This window comes from Helicoverpa zea, chromosome 1 (assembly GCF_022581195.2).
Source record: "Helicoverpa zea isolate HzStark_Cry1AcR chromosome 1, ilHelZeax1.1, whole genome shotgun sequence".
NCBI lineage: Eukaryota > Metazoa > Arthropoda > Insecta > Lepidoptera > Noctuidae > Helicoverpa > Helicoverpa zea.
The window spans coordinates 7,611,914-7,633,290 of record NC_061452.1 but is presented as its reverse complement, the minus strand read 5'-3'; the positions used below and the strand labels follow the sequence as shown (position 1 = coordinate 7,633,290).

The following is a 21,377-nucleotide window of genomic DNA, read 5'->3' as shown; positions in this document are numbered from 1 at the left end:
TTGTGTATGGTAAATAAAAATTTGTGTATGCAGCCATTGTGGAGAAATTCACCAAAAACAGATTCCGCTGGGCGAACGTTGTTCTCCGAACCTTGTAAGTGTCTGCAACATGTTGCCAAGTAGGTACCAATGATGTTCCGTTAGTAATTAAAAAGTTATAGGATATTTTACCATGAATAGATCACTGTTTACAAAGCAGACGAATATCACGACGTTCTAAAGGAATTGCATGGTAAAATGTATGCCAATAATTAGTTTAATCATTCAACTATTCACTTGCAAAATTTCATGTCATTAAATTCAGTAATTAAAGAAAGACAATTATAATACTGACGGAACATCGAAAACCTACATAATCCGACCAAGTTCGGATAGCTACAAAAAAGCGGCCGTGCCATATGTCTAAGAAACGTTCTTAACTCGGAAGGTTAGTATATTTATTAATATGGTACAGTTGCGTACACAAGCGTTAGGAAAAAATAAAACAATTGCATTCCTTGAATGAATTTTTTTTTTTTAATAATAACGGCACTATCTACGATAAAAATAAACCATGCAATTCCTTTAGAACGTCGTGATATTCGACTGCTTTGTAAACAGTGATCTATTCATGGTAAAATATCCTATACCTAACTTTTTAATTACTAACGGAACATCATTGATACTTGGCAACATGTTGGAGACACTTACAAGGTTTGTGTAAACGTGAAAATCTAGACCCCAAACTGCATACTTTAAGAACTAAGACCTAATAAGTATATTTTACGTTTATATTTTTATCTTTTAAACCCTACGACTTTTTCTAAATCTGTTTTTTAAACAAATATAAACAAATTCAAAACAACGTATGTAAAAATCTACAGCTCTCTATGTAAGCGCTTTATATGAAAAGTAGCTAATGGCCAAACGTTCGCGTAGCGGAAACTTGAATTTCTCCGAAGTTTATGCATGCACTGATTTCATTCATACATAATCAATTATACACAAATACACACTTATTTTCGGACACATCTCTTTTCTTCTAAAGTCTATGGATTAAAAAAAGTTCCGCCAGGACAACGTTCGCCCAGCGGAATCTGTTTTTGGTGAATTTCTCCACAATGGCTGCATACACAAATTTTTATTTACCATACACAATTATAGGACGTCTTACACTAATTATCTGCATAATTAAAATCTTTAAATTCAACAACATTCCGCTGCGCGAACGCACACCCATATCGGGCATTCTGCTACTATATAATAAAAGACCAATCGTATTCGATTGACATTTGATTGGTCTGCTATTTTGGTGATTTTGGTCCATACGGTAGTTTGCTGTACAATCATTTTGCAATCGTAAATCATTTGCAGACAAAATGATTCATTATTGAATGACAGAAAAGGATAAAAACGTTTATCTCAAAGAAAAAATAGCGGAATGCCACATACGCTTCAATCGTAATCGAGTCGGGATCGGATTTCAGTCGAATCGAGTCGAACGTGAATCGTATGACGTTTAAGTAAAATTAGGAGAATCGGGGCCCTGGTATTTTCTCAGTTATTTGAGTAGGCACCCGAGGCACGCTAAAAACTTCCACCAGAGATTTACTAAAGCAGGGGCCCGATTCTCCTAAGTTAATAATGTCAAAATCTAATAGAAATTGAGTCGCAATATGATCGCAATAGCAGTTTTAACCATATCGGGTATTCAGCTACTAATAAAAGACCAATCGTATTCGATTGACATTTGATTGGTGTGCGATTGGTCTGCTATTTTGGTGATTTTGGTCTATACGGTAGTTTGCTGTACAGTCATTTTGCAATCGTAAATCATTTGCAGACAAATGATTCATTATTGAATGACAGAAAAGGATAAAAACGTTTATCTCAAAGAAAAAATAGCGGAATGCCACATACGCTTCAATCGTAATCGAGTCGGGATTGAATCTCAGTCGAATCGAGTCGAACGTGAATCGTATGTTGCTTAAGTAAAATTAAGAGAATCGGACCCCTGGTATGAGCGCTAAAACAAACTAAAAGTTACTTACGAAACGCAATAAGGTGGGTTTTAACTGACAGAGCCTGCGCGTAGTGATCTATTCATGGTAAATTATCCTATAACTTTTTAATTACTAACGGAACATCATTGATCATCACTTGGCAACATGTTGCAGACACTTACAAGGTTTGTTTAAACGTGAAAATCTAGACCCCAAACTGCAAACTTTAAGAACTAAGACCTCCTAATAAGTGTATTTTACGTTTCTATTTTTATCTTTTAAACCCTACGACTTTTTCTAAATCTGTTTTTTAAACAAATATAAACAAATTCAAAACAACGTATGTAAAAATCTACAGCTCTCTATGTAAGCGCTTTATATGAAAACTAGCTAATGACCAAACGTTCGCGTAGCGGAAACTCGAATTTCTCCGAAGTTTATGCATGCACTGATTTCATTCATACATAAATAATTATACACAAATACACACTAATTTTTGGACACATCTCTTTTTTCTAAAGTCTATGGATTAAAAACTGTTCTTTTGCGAATGATTTTAACTAAAATTGTAAATAATGTAACTGGCTAGCAATTGTACTCAAACTGAAGGTAGCTAGGGTATAACGACTGTAACATTATGTAAAAAAATGTACTGTTCTGTAAACACTATGTTAGGGTGCGTCCACATCTGGCGAATGCGCCGCGAATGCGCAGCACGCGAGCCGATCGCGAGCTGTCCGCGAGCTGCGCGCGTGCAGTCACTGCAATAGTTCGGTGCGCCTCTTTAGCGCAACTCACGCAAGGCTCGTATAGAGCGCGCGAGCGGCGCGCGATCTCCGCGCAATCAGTTCTCGCCCTTACAGTTCCGTATATTGGCTCAGTACTATCGAAGATGGCAGACGTCGCGCGCCGCCTGCGCGCCGCTCGCGTGCGGCGCTTAGGTCGCGCGCGAGCTGCGCGCGGGCGGCGCAGAAGCGGCGCACGAACAAAAATGCACGCGCGCAGCTCGCGGACAGCTCGCGATCGGCTCGCGTGCTGCGCATTCGCGGCGCATTCGCCAGATGTGGACGCACCCTTAAAGTTGTAAATATAGATAGGTTGAAATTATTTGTGGAGGCTTGTTGTTGGCAATTTAGTTTTATAATATGTTACTTATAATATTGTGATTAGTCCGTAAGCCTTCTCTAAGAATAAATAAATAAATAAATAAAAAAGTTCCGCCAGGACAACGTTCGCCCAGCGGAATCAGCTTTTGGTGGATCCTCCACAATGGCTGCATACACAAATTTTTATTTACCATACACAATTATAGAAAGTCTTACACTAATTATCTGCATAATTAAAATATTTAAATTCAACAACATTCCGCTGCGCGAACGCACACGCTGCAAACAATCTGGGGCTCGATTCTCCTAAGTTAATAATGTCAAAATCGAAAAGAAATTTAATCGCAATAGCAGTTTTAACCATATCGGGCATTCTGCTACTAATATAAGACCAATCGTATTCTAACGACATTCGATTGATTTGCGATTGGTCTGCTATTTTAGTGATTTTGGTCTATACGGCAGTTTGCTCTACAATCATATTGCAATCGTAAATGTGTGCGTTCGCGCAGCGGAATGTTGTTGAATTTAAAGATTTTAATTATGCAGATAATTAGTGTAAGAAGTCCTTTAATTGTGTACATGCAGCCATTGTGGAGAAATCACCAAGAACTGATTCCGCTGGGCGAACGTTGTCCTGGCGGAACTTTTTTTAATCCATAGACTTTGGAAGAAAAGAGATGTGTTCAAAAATTAGTGTGTATTTGTGTATAATTATTTATGTATGAATGAAATCAGTGCATGCATAAACTTCGGAGAAATTCAAGTTACCGCTACGCGAACGTTTGGTCATTAGCTAGGTTTCATATAAAGCGCTTACATAGAGAGCTGTAGATTTTTACATACCTACCTACGTTGTTTTGAATTTGTTTATATTTGTTTAAAAAACAGATTTAGAAAAAGTTGTAGGGATTAAAAGATAAAAATATAAAAGTAAAATACACTTATTAGGTCTTAGTTCTTAAAGTATGCAGTTTGGGGTCTAGATTTTCACGTTAACACAAACCTTGTAAGTGTCTGCAACATGTTGCCAAGTAGGTACCAATGATGTTCCGTTACTAATTAAAAAGTTATAGGATAATTGTGTCCGTTTCGACCGCGCGGCCAACTCATAATATTTGATGAAACTATGCCAGGAATTAGTAGTAATTTGTTACTTTTCAATCCTCTTTTCCTGAATTTGTTACAAAAAAACCAAGACGCTATGACAAAGAATAGTTGGCTGCTAGAACCGCCACTTGCCGTAGTCATCGCCCGTGATTACACAGAAACTATACAATGCAGATAGACGAATGATACATCAAAAGAAAGGTCTTAATTTGTATAATTTGTTACAAAAATAAAAAAAGACAAAACGTAGATAAACAAAAAGTTATGCAATGTTTAGTTTTCAGGTTATGAGTATGTAGGTATATCACCTTAGGTATCAAATTAATAGAAGCTAATGTGTATAGACAATTAGTCTTGTTACAGCGAAAAAAGACAAAAAAATACTAAAAAGTAGGTTCAATAATATGTTAGAGTCGCTTTTAGTTGGCCGCTCGGACGGCAATATGCCTAAAATACAATTTCGTTTACCTATCTCGTTATTAAAAGTAGGTTTTAGCTTAATTAGAGTAGGTAGGTACTAGTCGATGGGTAACGTAACCTAGTTTGAATAAATATAGTGAATATAACTGCAGCATTCATATTTAAGAAGATATTTACAAAAACACAGTGGTATGAAACTGTATGAGAGTAGGGTGTCCATGTATTTTCACATATTCGAAATTTTCGATAGGTATTCACATCTTATTTTTTTAGGGAGAGTTTTTACTGTACAATCATTTTGCAATCGTAAATCATTTGCAGACAAAATGATTCATTATTATTCGTTTATTTAAAAAAAAAAATAGCGGAATGCCACACACGCTTCAATCGTAATCGAGTCGGGATGGGATCTCAGTCGAATCGAGTCGAACGTGAATCGTATGTCGCTTAAGTAAAATTAGGAAAATCGGGCCCCTTTTTTTTATCGACGTTAAAAATCATCAAATGACCCCTCCCGCTGTGGGTTAGCAGCGGTGAGAGACTCTTACTGACTAAAAACCGTCGTGTTCCGTCGTGGGCCTTTTATGTACCAGGGCCGCGGTATCTCTTTCGAACAACCCGCAGCCCCGGAGAATCGGGCCCCTGGAATCCTGTCAAATTTAACTTACGCGGTATTGTTAGATTTTCCAAAGCCACCGCCAGCCAAACTTCGTAGTAGTCTATCGTTCATACCCACTGAAAGGTAGATGCGCACACAAAGTTTCAGCCTTTATAAATTAACGTAGGTCTGGCGGTTGGTGGCTCTTGGGTTATAAAAGAGAACACACTGGCACACAAGCTTCATTTTTGTTATTGTTCAGAGCTTGGAATCCGATGGAACCACTCCATAATTCTTGATTTGCTCATTTGAATTAAAAATCGTTTGGGGTGTCTTTGGTTTTGCACAAAGTATACTTTTACCTGGGGTCACCAACATGAAACTCTGCTTACATGTAAATATTATATTTCTTGTTTAATCAGTTATGATAATAACAACCACTTCATTATGAACTAAGTTTATATTTTCAACCAATAAACACTTTATACAAAGTGACAAAAACCAAAATAAACCCGTTACTGGTATCACTGGATGTAATTCATAGGTTATGTTACTGAAGGACCAATCCAATTTTATTTGGTGCCATGCTTGGACATCTCCAATTGTACAAATAGTATTGCAAATTCCCATCTCCGATTCCAAACTTCAAAGCCTCCAGAAATTCTTTGTTTTCCATCAGATCCAATGCATTGAAAACATCAAAACCAGAATTTTTGGCAGTAATCAAGCAGTCAAGCATTAAGTCTGTCCAAGGTGTCTTAGTAGATACATTGTAAAATGAATACGCAGCTTTTAAAGTTTTGTGTACAGGGTGGTACACAACTGTAGAGGGCAGCGTATAGTAACTGACAAAATCAGTTATACTTCCATCTGAAGCTTCAACAACAAAACTATCAATTATTCCAGACTGTGGCATGAACCAATGCTTAAAATCTTCTTCTGAAAATATTGGAGCTAAATCAAATTTTCCCAGATAGTCATTTAACAATTTGACTACCTTTTCACCATCCTGGATTTCCATTTTACGAAACCCAACAGTTTTGGGTAGGTCAGGAAGTTTAAATAATTTAAGTGTTCTCTGCATTGTCATATTTCTAGACAAGTGGCTAAATTTAATATCAATCAGCTTCTTAGGATTGAGAGACCTGTGCCAATAACGGCATGTAGCTATTGGTTTGGGCAAAACTATGCCTGCAGTGTAAACACCTTGGAATATTCCAACCAAATTTACTCGACGAGTTATTTCTCTAATTAAAACAGGGGCCACTCTCTTAGCACGTAATTTTTTGTGCACACATAAAAAGTTGATTTCGACAACAGTTTGTGCATGATCATATATTCTCAATTGGGCTGGGATTGCAGATATAAATCCAACCAATCTCCCAGACTTTACTACGCGAACCCCACAGTGCCATTCCATTCTCCAGCCAGGTGGTTGCAGAGCCCACTTAAGAAACTCCGTCTGATAGTCAAACCTAAACATACAATCGTCATCCTCAACATAGTTTTCATTCAGCAGAGTGTACAACTCCTTTAATACTAAGGGTTCATTCAAATTCAAAGTATCCCACTGAAATCCATCTGGTAAGGTGTAAGGTTCAGACCTTATATCCTCTGGTGATTTTGGGGGCTCTATAGGTTCATTTGACATGATTTTTTCATCCATTTTTGGAACAGGCTGAGTTGACCAAAATTGATAAGACTTGTGCAAAGCTTCCTCAGTAGTTTTGGCAGGTTTTTGTTGGAGGTTTAACACTTCCATTGCCATTTTCAAATCTTTCAATGATATATTTTGATGAACATCATTAGAATTAGGCACAGAAACTAGTCCATCGGGCAAGGCTGAAACGCCGTGGTCGCCATCCCCACCGCTGCGTTTTTTCTTATTTTTACTTTTCTTCTTTTGTTGTTTTTCCTCATTTTCTCTATAGTAATCACTAGATTGAGTTGCTTTGGCGTCTTCCATTACTAAATACAAGTAATCAATAAAATTGTATGGTAATTTACCTACTAAAAAATTTAATCAGATTCAGACAGAATTCCAATTCTCTACTGACTCTATACTCTATGATCAGTTAGGGCGGTCCCTAGACCTACGTACAGCTTGGCAAAAAAGAGTGTGGAATAAATGAGGTCAGCACTATCGCACCTGTGGCAACCCGGAGTACTACGACTCACAGATTTTGATATTTGTTATTTTTGAAGATATTCAATCCTAAGTAGGCGATGTCCCTTGGACACTTCAATGTCCAGTATTAACGATTGTACAATAACGTTGTGCAAAATAATTAAAATAAATAGTGATAAATAGGTACTGTGCGGTTAAAATTATAGCCACTAAAAATCATTGTGCAATCCTCACCCAAAACATTTGCACATTGGTAATGCGAAATTCAGCAACAAAAAAAATTTACACTAAAATAAACGCGCAATTTTCAATATTAAGCCTAAATGTAATAACATTTTCAAAACTTTAACTTAATTGTGCAAATATTGTCGGTCGATACTCGGACCAGGGACCGACTAAGTTATCTATCAGAGACGGTAGTCTACACTTCTATAGACACAAAACTCCATGATATATTTACTGGTTTAAACCTAGAAGTATCTACTGATGTATTCAGGAACAGCAAAACGTATTCAAAAAAATGTAACAGCTGTAAGCAACCTTGTACTCGTGACAAAAACGCGAACGGTAGTGTCCATACTCCATGGTTGGTGCCAAATAAGAAGCTCCAAAAAAGAACATTGATATGCTCCAAAAAAGAATATTGATGCTATATATATAAATAAAACCCATTAATTAAATTTTATTATGTTTGTTGTAAAAAATACAAACAAAATAATAGAACCATACTGAATGGTATTGTAGGTATTCAAACTTCTGGTATTCTTGAAAGCCTTTATTAATAGTTAAAGAAATACAATCACATTTTGTTAGGAATTATAACATTGTTCTCACTAGTTTTTACATCATGACAATTCACACCACAGTCATTCTTTTTCATAGACTAACAACCCTACATTTTTTAAATGTCATAGACTATAAATTCCTAACACCTTCTCCTATTTTTAATATATGAACATAAATTAAAAATACCTTATAATTACTTCAGAAACACATCAGTTTTCAAAACATTAACTTAAACAAGTTTTCAAAACATTAACTTAAACACTTCTAATTATAACTCTCAATTTACACAACAACTTTATCGCAATGAAATTTAAATTTTTCTTTATATAGTGGTTTCGTCAACATATCCGCTATCTGATAATTTGTAGGACAATATATAACATCTAAATATCCTTTCTTATAATTTTCGTGTATAAAATAAAATCTCACATCTATATGTTTAGATCTCTTGCTGAATGAACCTGTTTTAATCAATTGGATAGCACTCTGGTTATCAATATTCAAACTAATCTTAATACTGCTACCAATTAATTCACTTATAAAAGTCTTTAAGTATAAACACTCTTTAACGCAATCTGCTGCTGCTATATATTCCGCTTCAGTTGACGATAGACTTACTATCGGCTGTCTTTTGGAGCACCAAGCTATAGGTCCACCTGCCAACATTATTATGAACCCTGTTGTACTTCGTCTGGTCTCTGTACAACCTGCATAATCTGAGTCACAATATGCATGCAATCTTGTAATATCTTTCCCAGCATTATACAAAATCCCTTTATCTCTCGTTCCATTCAAGTACTTCAACACCTTCTTTACTGCTAATATGTCTTGCCTTGACGGATTTTCTACCTTTTTACTTGCTTCATTCACAGCTTGACTGATATCTGGTCTTGACCTGGTTGACAAATACAATAATCCACCAACTAGTTCTCTGTATGGGAAATTTGACGTAGCCACCTTAGATTCATTTTCCTTTCCCACAATGCATGGAGTATCTGCAGCTTTGGAATCATACATATTATATTTTCTAAGTAATTTTTCTGTATAATTCTGCTGATGCAACAAAATGCCTTGTTCTGATCTTTTTATTTCAAAACCTATATAGTTTTGAGGTTGTTCATATGTTTTTAAGATAAATTCTTTTTCCAATTGATGCAAGATCTGTAATAACTTTTCCTTGTCTTTTGATATGGCCAAACCGTCATCAACATATATAGCCAATATTATAGTTTTGTCTTCATTAAAAAACACACACTGATCCGACTTTGAAGCTCTCAGTCCAAGTTTCCTTAAAGTTTCTGTAAATCTTTTATTCCATGTCATTGGTGCCTGTTTTAGCCCATATAGTCCTTTCTTTAAATGACAAATTTTATTAGGCTGTCTTTCATATCCTTCAGGAATATACATAAATATGTCTTCCTTTAACTCGCCATACAAAAATGCTGTTTTCACATCAAAAGTTATCATTTCATATTCCTTTGAAGCAGCAATTGCTATTAATGATTTTATTGCTGATTGACTTACTACTGGACTATATATTTCTTGATAGTCAATGCTTTGCTGTTCGAAGCCTCTTGCTACAAGTCTTGCTTTGTAAGTACCATTTTCTTTTATACAAAATACCCATTTACTTGACAATATCTTGTGTCCTTTTGCTCTTCCTACATCAACTATTTCCCATGTATTGTTACTTTCCAATGATTCCTTCTCCGAATTTATGGCCTTCTCCCAATTATTCTTTTCAGCAGACTTCATGACTTCATCATACGTAAGTAATACATAATCTTGCAGGTAAGCTGGTTTTTTCCGTTGTCGTTTTGTATTTATAGTTTCTATAGTTTCTATCTCTGCAGTATTACTTTCTTTATTTTCATCATTTTCTACTTCATCAATAATATCTGGGATGTTATCTTCTATTACATTACTTTGTTGTTCTAACTCTTCTATTTCATAATAACTGTCATCACTTTCTTCTTCTTGATTTATTTCTTCTTCATTATTACCTGGTATTATTTCTGTTATCACCGAACTTCCTGTTTCTTCATATTTTTCTCCAATTTTCTTATTATTATTAATTATAACAATATCCCTTGCTATTTCAATTCTTCTTTCTTCTTTATTCCACAATCTATATCCATTATTAGTATATCCAATCATGATTAACTTTTTGCTTCTTGGATCTAGTTTCTTAATATTCGAATGTAATTGTTTAGCATATACTATTGAACCAAACTTGCATATATTAGATATATTAGGCCTTTTACCATGCCACATCTCATAAGGTGTCTTATTCTTCAAAGATTCACTTGGTAATCTATTTATAATATAAGTAGAACAGTATACAGCTTCACCCCACATTTCTTTATCTAACCCTGAATCAAATAGTAATGCTCTGGTTTTATCTAATAATGTTCGATTTAGTCTTTCTGCTTTACCATTTAGTTGTGGTGAGTATGGTACTGTATAATCTAGTTTTATTCCCTTTTCAGTACACCATTTTTTAAAATCATTGCTTGTGTATTCACCTCCATTATCGCATCTTATGGTAGATACCTTTTCTGTTCTCTCTCTTTCTGTTTCTTCTATATAATGTTTTAAATTTTCTTTAACTTCATTTTTATATTTAAGCAAGTATATTTTTGTAAAATGAGTATAATCATCCATGACGGTTAAAACATAACTATAGCCATCATACGTTTTGTTTTCGAACGGTCCACATACATCAGTATGTAATAATTGAAGTGGTCTACTGGCTCTGTTTCTTACTGTGTTAAATGGAAGTCTTGTTTGTTTAGCTTGTGTACAGATTTCACATTCGTCTATTTGCCTTAATCCATTTATTTTTATTCCATCTGCCACATCTGGTAATATATCTAGTATTTTCTTTCCTGGATGTCCAAGTCTTTGATGCCATTCTAAGGCAGTGCCATTTTCTTTCATTAACAGTGTTTTTTCTTGCATATTATTATCATCCAAATTAATTTTATATAAACCGTTTTCTTTTTTTCCTGTTAATATTAATTCTGACTCCTTATATATTTTTACATTATCTTTGGTAAATATAACCACTCCTTGATTGTTTGTAACTGCATTAACCGATAATAAATTTTGTGATAAGTCAGGAACAAGCAGGGTATTATTAAGAGTACATTTTTTTCCAATGACTTTACCAGTCCCTTTCACCTCTATTGTTTCTTCATTTGCAGTCAAAACAGATGATGGTTTGCATTCAAAAAATTTTAGTATGTCTACATTTTTGGTCATGTGTGCAGTACACCCAGAGTCTACAACAAATTCTTTCAGTTTTGGTTCTTGAATTTCACCGTTTGTAAAAAATGCCTTTTCTATTCTTTTGTTACTTTTTTCTTCATTCTCATTCTTATTCTTATTTTTGAAAAAACAATTTTCTTCTCTGTGATTAATTTTTTTACAGATTGAGCACTGTTTATTTTTAAACTTACAGTCTTTATCTTCATGGTTGTCCCTTTTGCAGATACTACAGGCTCTACAGTCTTTCTTCATGTGCCCTGTTTTGTTACATTTGAAACATTTTATTGCATTAAACTTTTTCTTTGATGTAGATGAAGATGTAGCTTGAAATGCTAGCTGCTTGTCACTTTCTTTTGCTTTCAACATTCGATTTTCTTCAGCCAGAAGTCTGTTTGTTAAATTTTGAAGGGTTTTCTTATCGTCTGCCATGCATTCCCAAGAAGTTATAAAATAGTTTAAATTATTTGGTAAACAGCTTAGTATTTTGGATATGACCATTTCATCATCTATTTTTGTTCCTAGCTGACTTATACGAAATTGTAAATTTTCTATTTCACTTATTAATTGGGAAAGCGATTGACTCTCTTGTTTCTTATATGTGAAAAACTCTTGTAATAATGCATCTTTGTTTCTTTGCTCAGAACCTTCGAATATTTCACATAATTTTACGTACATTTCACGTGCACTGTTACAATTAATTATGTGACCTTTTAGTTTCTTATCAATACTGCTTATGATAATTCTTTGCACCTGAGCATCTTTGATACTGAAGTCACTTTTCTTGTCATCTTCTTTTGTTTGTGCAATTGTTTTTGCAAGATTTGCCGCTTTTAAGTGTATATTGAATTCAAATTTCCACAATAAAAATGTTTCCGCATCTTTTAATTTTTCTATCTGTATTATCTCAGGTTTTTCCATTTTTTAGTTTTTCACCGTTTTTTATTTTCTTCCTTGTTATTACTGTTTTTTAGTTTTTTTTTTTTCACTTGTTTTTTATGTTGGGTTTTTCATTACCCAATCCCGGTTTTTAATTTTTTCTTCTCGGGCGTTCTGGGCCCATAACCTATTGTAGGTATTCAAACTTCTGGTATTCTTGAAAGCCTTTATTAATAGTTAAAGAAATACAATCACATTTTGTTAGGAATTATAACATTGTTCTCACTAGTTTTTACATCATGACAATTCACACCACAGTCATTCTTTTTCATAGACTAACAACCCTACATTTTTTAAATGTCATAGACTATAAATTCCTAACAAATGGTCCATTAAATACATTTGCGTTTAGAAGATAAAAAACTTTTTTTGCCAAAATAATTATGTGAATGAGGCAATAAAACTTTATTTTTTATTCTTATCCTATGCCATCGCAAGAAATTTACAAGAAGAAAACCTGCCATTAGAATTTTGAAGCGGTAGCTCCTACGTCTATAATGGGACTGGACCTAATCAAATGTATAATTTTTTATCGCTTATAAAGCGAGTACCACACGCTTTTTGTGGCCCCGCCCCCGAGTGCCATTACTAATCACATAAACGGACTTTTCTAAAACTATAGACTGTCTTGTCTGTGGTATGCCTTTGACAGATTTTAAGTGTCAAAATATAACCACAGACTAAATTCTTTTTAACATTTTCCTTCTCGACACCGGTCAGTGTTTTCTTTAATCATAGTTTTTTATTATAATCCCGAGAGTAATTAAAAACTTTTTAGCTATTTTAGAAACTATTGCACCTGTGCCCTTTGATGAATTTATTATTTGTTGATTTCGTGTTGTAGGTGAAGTGCACTTGTACTAAACATGGGGAAGGGTAATAATATGATACCCAATGGCCATTTCCATAAGGATTGGCAACGATTTGTTAAGACTTGGTTTAATCAACCTGCAAGACGTCACCGCAGAAAACAGAACAGGATCAAGAAAGCCAAGGCTATTGCTCCTCGTCCTGCTGCCGGACCGCTAAGACCTGTCGTTCGTTGCCCTACCATTCGGTACCACACGAAGGTTCGTGCTGGTCGTGGTTTTACTCTGCGGGAAATCAGGGTAAGAGTAATTTAAAACATGTGATTTATTTTATTTGTTGTGTTAAGTATACATGCCTTATCGCCGCATACAAGTGCTACGACGACTGTATTGAATTGTGGTGAAATTAAAGGCTTCTGTCACTACAACCAATACCATACCACCCAGTTGTTCGTCGTGGGCGATTACTATCACCAAAATATGTGTGTGAACTTCTTCATCCAGCAATAATTTAGTGATTCACACTCGTCTTCCTAGGGTCGATTGGGATACTAGGTTAAAGACTGGTAATCAAATCGAACTGTCACACGTCCATACCATAAACTTTAACAACCCACTCAATGCAAAACATTAAGGTACCCAAGTGTTTTGCCTCTAGCTTTCAACCATAACAGCTGACACTTAGGATTTGATCTGTGTTCTTATTTACTGATTGGAATAGCAGGAACTATTACAATACATTGGAATACACTAATTGATTGAGTTAAGCATTGCAATAACTAATCTCATTAAATTGCAGTATTCTTCTTTCTATACCAAGTTATTATGAACCTAGTTTGTCTATTTATCCTGCATTCTACTATCTTTACATTTGGTTCAGATATGTCATGTATTTATGTAAAATAATATTTTACAGGCTGCTGGTTTAAACCCTGCTTTCGCCAGAACCATTGGTGTTGCAGTTGATCCACGCAGGCGCAATAAGTCTGTTGAGTCTTTACAAGTTAATGTTCAGAGGCTCAAAGAATACCGTGCGCGACTGATTTTGTTCCCGAAGGGCAAGAAGGTAACTTATTTATAAATAATCAGGACTTAAACGCGATCCTGGCATCCTAGCACAAATTTGAAATTTTTTCCTAGCACAAAAGAAATTGCCATGCTTTCAATATTTGTCATGTTAATTGTTGATTATTTATTGTTTTTAATATTCTGTAATCTCTAACTAAAGTCATAAAATAAAAATGCATATTTATTCAAATTTTGATTTATGGTATTTTGGTTGCAGGTATTGAAGGGTGAAGCAAATGAAGAAGAACGCAAATTGGCCACTCAGCTCCGTGGACCATTAATGCCTGTACAACAGCCAGCTCCTAAGTCTATTGCTCGTGCTATCACAGAGGAAGAAAAAGACTTCAAAGCATACCAGTATCTTAGAGGAGTAAGTCCATTTATTATTCTACATGCTAACCACTAATATCATAAACAGAAGCATAGCGTGCAAAATCTAAATTTGTTTATTCAAACTTCAGAAATATACAAGAGACTAGAGCAAAAACACCACTTCCTATGTGATTTTGCTGGGAAGAAGTGGCACAACAAACTGTCCAGCAAGTGCTGGCTGGGCCCCGTTTACAAATTCATTTGGAGCAAAAATGCATAAAATGAAAGGAAATATTTATTCATCACAGATATCGAAGTCTCTTAATATTTTTTCTACAATCAATTAAAATTAAATATACTACTCCATGCCTTGTTTTCGGCAAAGTGATTTATTAAAGTACTAGCTACCGCTTGCGGCTTCGCCCGCGTGGCGTGGTGATAAAAAGTAGCCTGTGTTAAACCAGGGTATCACCTATCTACACACCAAAGTTCAATTAAATCGATCCAGCCGTTTTTGCGTGAAAGAATAACAAACATACATCCATACATTCCCACGAACTTTCACGTTTATAATATTAGTAAGAAGTAAGATTTATAATATTAGTAAGATTAGTAGGATACTATTAGATTTGTTAACTGAAAATTTTTCAGTTATCTTTCATAGTCAAATGATGCAACTCACCATAAGTGCTTTCCTTATTAGGTGGCTATTTTTATGTGGTCCTGTGCATATAAAATTGCAAAATGGACATAACTTATCATTCAGCCCCAACACTTGTAAGTTTTTACGCAAGTATCATTGAAGCAACTTCCTAGAGAACTTGTAAGACATTCTATGAAATTACCATTATGCAACTTACGAAAGGGTGTTACAGTGTAATTTTATCGTAAGTTAATCTCGTAAGCTACTTATGTGAGTAAAACCTACATGTGTAAGGCCGGCCTAACCCATATCATTTAAAAATATGAAATAAATACTAAGTAATGTATTTTTTTTTATTACAGGCTCGTTCAATTGCCAAGCTGGTCGGCATTCGCGCCAAGCGTTTGAAGGACGCTGCCGAAAATCCTGATGACGTCACTAAAGCTCCTACTGCTGTAAAAGAAACTAAGCCTAAGAAGTGATGTAATCAATAAATGTATAAGTAAATGATACGATTCTTTTTTCGAGTCGATGCTTCGAAAGCACTTTCTTTCCCAACCACACGTTCCTGTCACTGTCGTTTACCGTTGTTGACGCTTCTCCAAGGTGCGCGGCCGCACGGTGGTTGTGCGTTAGGGCCTTTCACATGCATCCGGTTTCACACGAGAGGATCGGTGAGCGCAAAACTGTGTTGGCACGCCACGGTTTTCAGTGGTAACAGAGCGTATATACGTATAGGACATATTTAGGTCGTCAAAACGTGCTCTAAATTATGGCGTTATTGATTATAGCATATTTTTGCAGTGAAAATCCACAGTTAATTCGCCGTGTGTAGCCAGTGTGCGTTACCCAGGCCAGATGTTGTCGAAAATTGACATTTTAATCTTATAGATAATTATAGTTCGGCCATTCAGAGAATGCGTTCCTGACACGTCGCGATTGAACTGACGACGTAATAACATTCATTGATTATTGATATAATAATGTTGTTTTAATGCTCCTCAATTGTTAAAACGGTAAACAACCAGCAAAAATATTTTTATCGTAACTGCAACGCCATTGCAAAGTTACGTCGTCAGTTCAATCGCGACGTGTCAGGAACGCATTCTCTGAATGGCCGAACTATAGTTGTGCGGCTTCTGTAATTGTTGCGCACATTTTTAAATTTGTTGCGCTTATAGTTATTTAATTATTTCACAAAAACATTTCCTGCTGGCGTAACGTTACCCCAGCCAGACCTTTTTCTTTCTAATGGGAATATTTAAATAAATATTACCTATAAAATTAGTTGTCTAGATAAAGTAAATGTTGTGCCATATTTTGTATTTGTTCTTTCTACGGTTGCGACGTTATTCGAGATTTTGCTGGGGTAACGTTTTTGGTTTTGCTAGATCTCTGAAATGGTTAAGCGGATTCTTATCATATTTTGTACATGACTTCCTAGGAATTAGTTTAAATTTGTTCGGCAATAATAAAACCAAAATAATGCCTATCTTACCCCAGCCAGACCTTTTTCTTTCTAATGGGAATATTTAAATAAATATTACCTATAAAATTAGTTGTCTAGATAAAGTAAATGTTGTGCCATATTTTGTATTTGTTCTTTCTACGGTTGCGACGTTATTCGAGATTTTGCTGGGGTAACGTTTTTGGTTTTGCTAGATCTCTGAAATGGTTAAGCGGATTCTTATCATATTTTGTACATGACTTCCTAGGAATTAGTTTAAATTTGTTCGGCAATAATAAAACCAAAATAATGCCTATCTTAAAGGTTATTTCATCAAATGGAAAAACGTTTCAATTGGTCCCAGCACCCTCAATAAGAAGTCTAAAGACTTACTTTAAAAAACAGATTTAGAAAAAGTCGTAGGGTTTAAAAGATAAAAATATAAACGTAAAATACACTTATTAGAACTTAGTTCTTAAAGTATGCAGTTTGGGGTCTAGATTTTCACGTTAACACAAACCTTGTAAGTGTCTCCAACATGTTGCCCAGTATCAATGATGCTCCGTTAGTAATTAAAAAGTTATAGGATATTTTATCATGAATAGATCACTGTTTACAAAGCAGTCGAATATCACGACGTTCTAACTAAAGGAATTGCATGGTAAAATGTATGCCAATAATTAGTGTGCGTTCGCGCAGCGGAATGTTGTGTGTTGAATTTAAAGATTTTAATTATGCAGATAATTAGTGTAAGACGTCCTATAATTGTGTATGGTAAATAAAAATTTGTGTATGCAGCCATTGTGGAGAAATTCACCAAAAACAGATTCCGCTGGGCGAACGTTGTCCTGGCGGAACTTTTTTTAATCCATAGACTTTAGAAGAAAAGAGATGTGTCCGAAAATTAGTGTGTATTTGTGTATAATTGATTATGTATGAATGAAATCAGTACATGCATAAACTTCGGAGAAATTCAAGTTTCCGCTACGCGAACGTATGGCCATTAGCTAGTTTTCATATAAAGCGCTTACATAGAGAGCTGTAGATTTTTACATACGTTGTTTTGAATTTGTTTATATTTGTTTAAAAAACAGATTTAGAAAAAATCGTAGGGTTTAAAAGATAAAAATATAAACGTAAAATACACTTATTAGGTCTTAGTTCTTAAAGTATGCAGTTTGGGGTCTAGATTTTCACGTTTACACAAACCTTGTAAGTGTCTCCAACATGAAGCCAAGTATCAATGATGTTCCGTTAGTAATTAAAAAGTTATAGGATATTTTACCATGAATAGATCACTGTTTACAAAGCAGTCGAATATCACGACGTTCTAAAGGAATTGCATGGTAAAATGTATGCCAATAATTAGTTTAATCATTCAACTATTCACTTGCAAAATTTCATGTCATTAAATTCAGTAATTAAAGAAAGACAATTATAATACTGACGGAGCATCGAAACCCTACATAATCCGACCAAGTTCGGATAGCTACAAAAAAGCGGCCGTGCCATATGTCTAAGCAACGTTCTTAACTTGGTAGGTTAGTATTTATTAATATGGTACAGTTGCGTACACAAGCGTTAGGAAAAAATAAAACAATTGTATTTCTTGATTGAAAAATATTTTTTTAATAATAATGCCACTATAATGGTTGGGTCATGCCAGTCCTGATGTACTCCTTCGGCATACTCAAATGGACTCAAACTGAATTGGATGCCTTGGATAGGAGAGTCCGCACACTGCTGACCGCAGAACGAATGCATCACCCACGATCGTCGGTGATGAGACTGTACATCCCACGGAAATGTGGAGGCCGAGGCTTTTTAAATGCAAAGACGCTCCACAACCGTGAGGTGTGCAGTCTCAGAGAATATCTTCTCAAAAGCGACGTGGGTATGCATCGTGATATGGTAGCAGTGGACAAAGGACTCACCCCGCTATCGTTGGCAAATGAGAACTGGCGCAGACCTGTGGTACTAACTACCCATGATCGCAAGGAGGTATGGCAGAGCAAACAGCTACACGGACGCTTCTTCGGGGCTCTTCATGGCCCCGATGTAGACTTCAATGCGTCCGTATCTTGGCTACGCTTCGGTGACTTGTTTGGAGAAACCGAAGGGTTTGTATGTGCAATTATGGACGAAGTTATCCTTACGAATAACTACCGGAGATATATCGTGAAAGACGGGACGGTTGACATATGTCGGGCATGTCACCATCCGGGTGAGTCTATCAGACATATTATATCTGGTTGTTCTCGTTTGGCTAATGGTGAATATTTGCACAGACATAACCAAGTGGCCAAGATTATCCACCAGCAGCTTGCTCTGCAATACAACCTTGTAGACCTTGAGGTACCGTACTACAGGTATGCGCCCGACCCAGTTCTCGAAAAGGACCATATCACGTTGTACTGGGATCGATCTATCATCACTGACAGGACTATTGTAGCCAATAAGCCTGATATTGTGGTGATAGATCGATCAGCGCGCCGCGCGATGATAGTCGATGTCGCCGTTCCGCATGACGAGAACCTTGTGAAAGCTGAGAAAGAGAAACAAATAAAGTATCTCGACTTAGCGCACGAGGTTGTCGCCATGTGGAGTGTCGACACGGCTGTTGTTGTGCCGATTGTCGTTACGGCCAATGGTTTAATAGCCAAGAGCCTCGACGAACACCTCAGGAGGCTCTCGTTGGGCGGCTGGATCAAGGGACTGATTCAGAAGGCAGTACTCCTTGATACGGCACGTATTGTGAGGAGGTTTCTGTCTCTGGGACCCTAACCACCGGTACCTTGGACCCTGTGCCTGATATCGGTGGCAACCTATTTTTTATATTTTTAAATGTTTTTTATTTTTATATTTAATATTTAAAAATGTAAATTATATGCTTGAAAATAAATAAATACCAAATTATGCCACTATCTACGATAAAAATAAATCTTCAATTAACAAGTACTTCTCTATTTAAATATCCGTGTACAAAAATATTTTTATTATTATTACTTACATAAATTACTTAACTACGTGATTTAAAATAACGTTAATAAACGTTACGTATTTTAACTAAAATGTCGTAGATAGTGGCGTTATTATTAAAAAAAATATTTTTCATTCAAGAAATGCAATTGTTTTATTTTTTCCTAACGCTTGTGTACGCAACTGTACCATATTAATAAATATACTAACCTTCCAAGTTAAGAACGTTTCTTAGACATATGGCACGGCCGCTTTTTTGTAGCTATCCGAACTTGGTCGGATTATGTAGGTTTTCGATGCTCCGTCAGTATTATAATTGTCTTTCTTTAATTACTGAATTTAATGACATGAAATTTTGCAAGTGAATAGTTGAATGATTAAACTAATTATTGGCATACATTTTACCATGCAATTCCTTTAGAACGTCGTGATATTCGATTGCTTTGTAAACAGTGATCTATTCATGGTAAAATATCCTATAACTTTTTAATTACTAACGGAACATCATTGATACTTGGCAACATGTTGGAGACACTTACAAGGTTTGTGTAAACGTGAAAATCTAGACCCCAAACTGCATACTTTAAGAACTAAGACCTAATAAGTGTATTTTAAGTTTATATTTTTATCTTTTAAACCCTACGACTTTTTCTAAATCTGTTTTTTAAACAAATATAAACAAATTCAAAACAACGTATGTAAAAATCTACAGCTCTCTATGTAAGCGCTTTATATGAAAACTAGCTAATGGCCAAACGTTCGCGTAGCGGAAACTTGAATTTCTCCGAAGTTTATGCATGCACTGATTTCATTCATACATAATCAATTATACACAAATACACACTAATTTTCGGACACATCTCTTTTCTTCTAAAGTCTATGGATTAAAAACAGTTCCGCCAGGACAACGTTCGCCAACGTTCGCCCAGCGGAATCTGTTTTTGGTGAATTTCTCCACAATGGCTGCATACACAAATTTTTATTTACCATACACAATTATAGGACGTCTTACACTAATTATCTGCATAATTAAAATCTTTAAATTCAACAACATTCCGCTGCGCGAACGCACACCAATAATTAGTTTAATCATTCAACTATTCACTTGCAAAATTTAATGTCATTAAATTCAGTAATTAAAGAAAGACAATTATAATACTGACGGAGCATCGAAAACCTACATAATCCGACCAAGTTCGGATAGCTACAAAAAAGCGGCCGTGCCATATGTCTAAGAAACATTCTTAACTTGGAAGGTTAGTATTTATTAATATGGTACAGTTGCGTACACAAGCGTTAGGAAAAAATAAAACAAGTATTTCTTGATTGAAAAATATTTTTTTAATAATAATGCCACTATCTACGATAAAAATAAATCTTCAATTAACAAGTACTTCTCTAAATTACTTACATAAATTACTTAACTACGTGATTAAAAATAACGTTAATAAACGTTACGCATTTTAACTAAAATGTCGTAGATAGTGGCGTTATTATTTTAAAAATATTTTTCATTCAAGAAATGCAATTGTTTTATTTTTTCCTAACGCTTGTGTACGCAACTGTACCATATTAATAATTATCCTAACCTTCCAAGTTAAGATCGTTTTTATAATTCCGCTTACTAAAACAATAATTTGTATACAACAATAGTTGTTCGGATGTTATGTCGGACGTTAAACTTGGGCTCTAGCAGATGATTATTTTCTAGACCAGGGTATCAATTGGCAGCTAATCTTTATTTATTTGGTGGGAAAATAAGACTGACAAAGAAAAACAACAA

General features: G+C 35.2%; 2 protein-coding genes across 2 annotated transcripts; one reads left to right on the top strand and one right to left on the bottom strand.

The window, feature by feature from the left end:
* Window positions 1-5,661: 5,661 nt before the first annotated feature.
* On the bottom strand, window positions 5,662-7,309 carry LOC124631895 (glycylpeptide N-tetradecanoyltransferase 2). Its single transcript, XM_047166534.1, has one exon. It carries the CDS (start codon window positions 7,180-7,182, stop codon window positions 5,767-5,769), a length of 1,416 nt encoding a protein of 471 aa, XP_047022490.1. The 5' UTR covers window positions 7,183-7,309; the 3' UTR covers window positions 5,662-5,766.
* A 5,605-nt stretch (window positions 7,310-12,914) lies between these two features.
* Window positions 12,915-15,678, top strand: LOC124632058 (60S ribosomal protein L13). Its single transcript, XM_047166715.1, has 5 exons — window positions 12,915-13,051; window positions 13,181-13,445; window positions 14,062-14,211; window positions 14,431-14,583; window positions 15,531-15,678. Exons 2-5 carry the CDS (start codon window positions 13,203-13,205, stop codon window positions 15,648-15,650), a joined length of 666 nt encoding a protein of 221 aa, XP_047022671.1. The 5' UTR covers window positions 12,915-13,051; window positions 13,181-13,202; the 3' UTR covers window positions 15,651-15,678.
* The last annotated feature ends 5,699 nt before the right edge of the window (window positions 15,679-21,377 follow it).

What these genes read in the sequence shown, in the direction of transcription:
- LOC124631895 (XM_047166534.1), bottom strand. Translation starts at nt 7,182, where the DNA reads ATGGAAGACGCCAAAGCAACTCAATCTAGTGATTACTATAGAGAAAAT.
- LOC124632058 (XM_047166715.1), top strand. Translation starts at nt 13,203, where the DNA reads ATGGGGAAGGGTAATAATATGATACCCAATGGCCATTTCCATAAGGAT. An exon ending in TTACTCTGCGGGAAATCAGG is followed by an intron (nt 13,446 to 14,061) that starts GTAAGAGTAATT and finishes AATATTTTACAG; the next exon opens with GCTGCTGGTTTAAACCCTGC. An exon ending in CATACCAGTATCTTAGAGGA is followed by an intron (nt 14,584 to 15,530) that starts GTAAGTCCATTT and finishes TTTTTATTACAG; the next exon opens with GCTCGTTCAATTGCCAAGCT.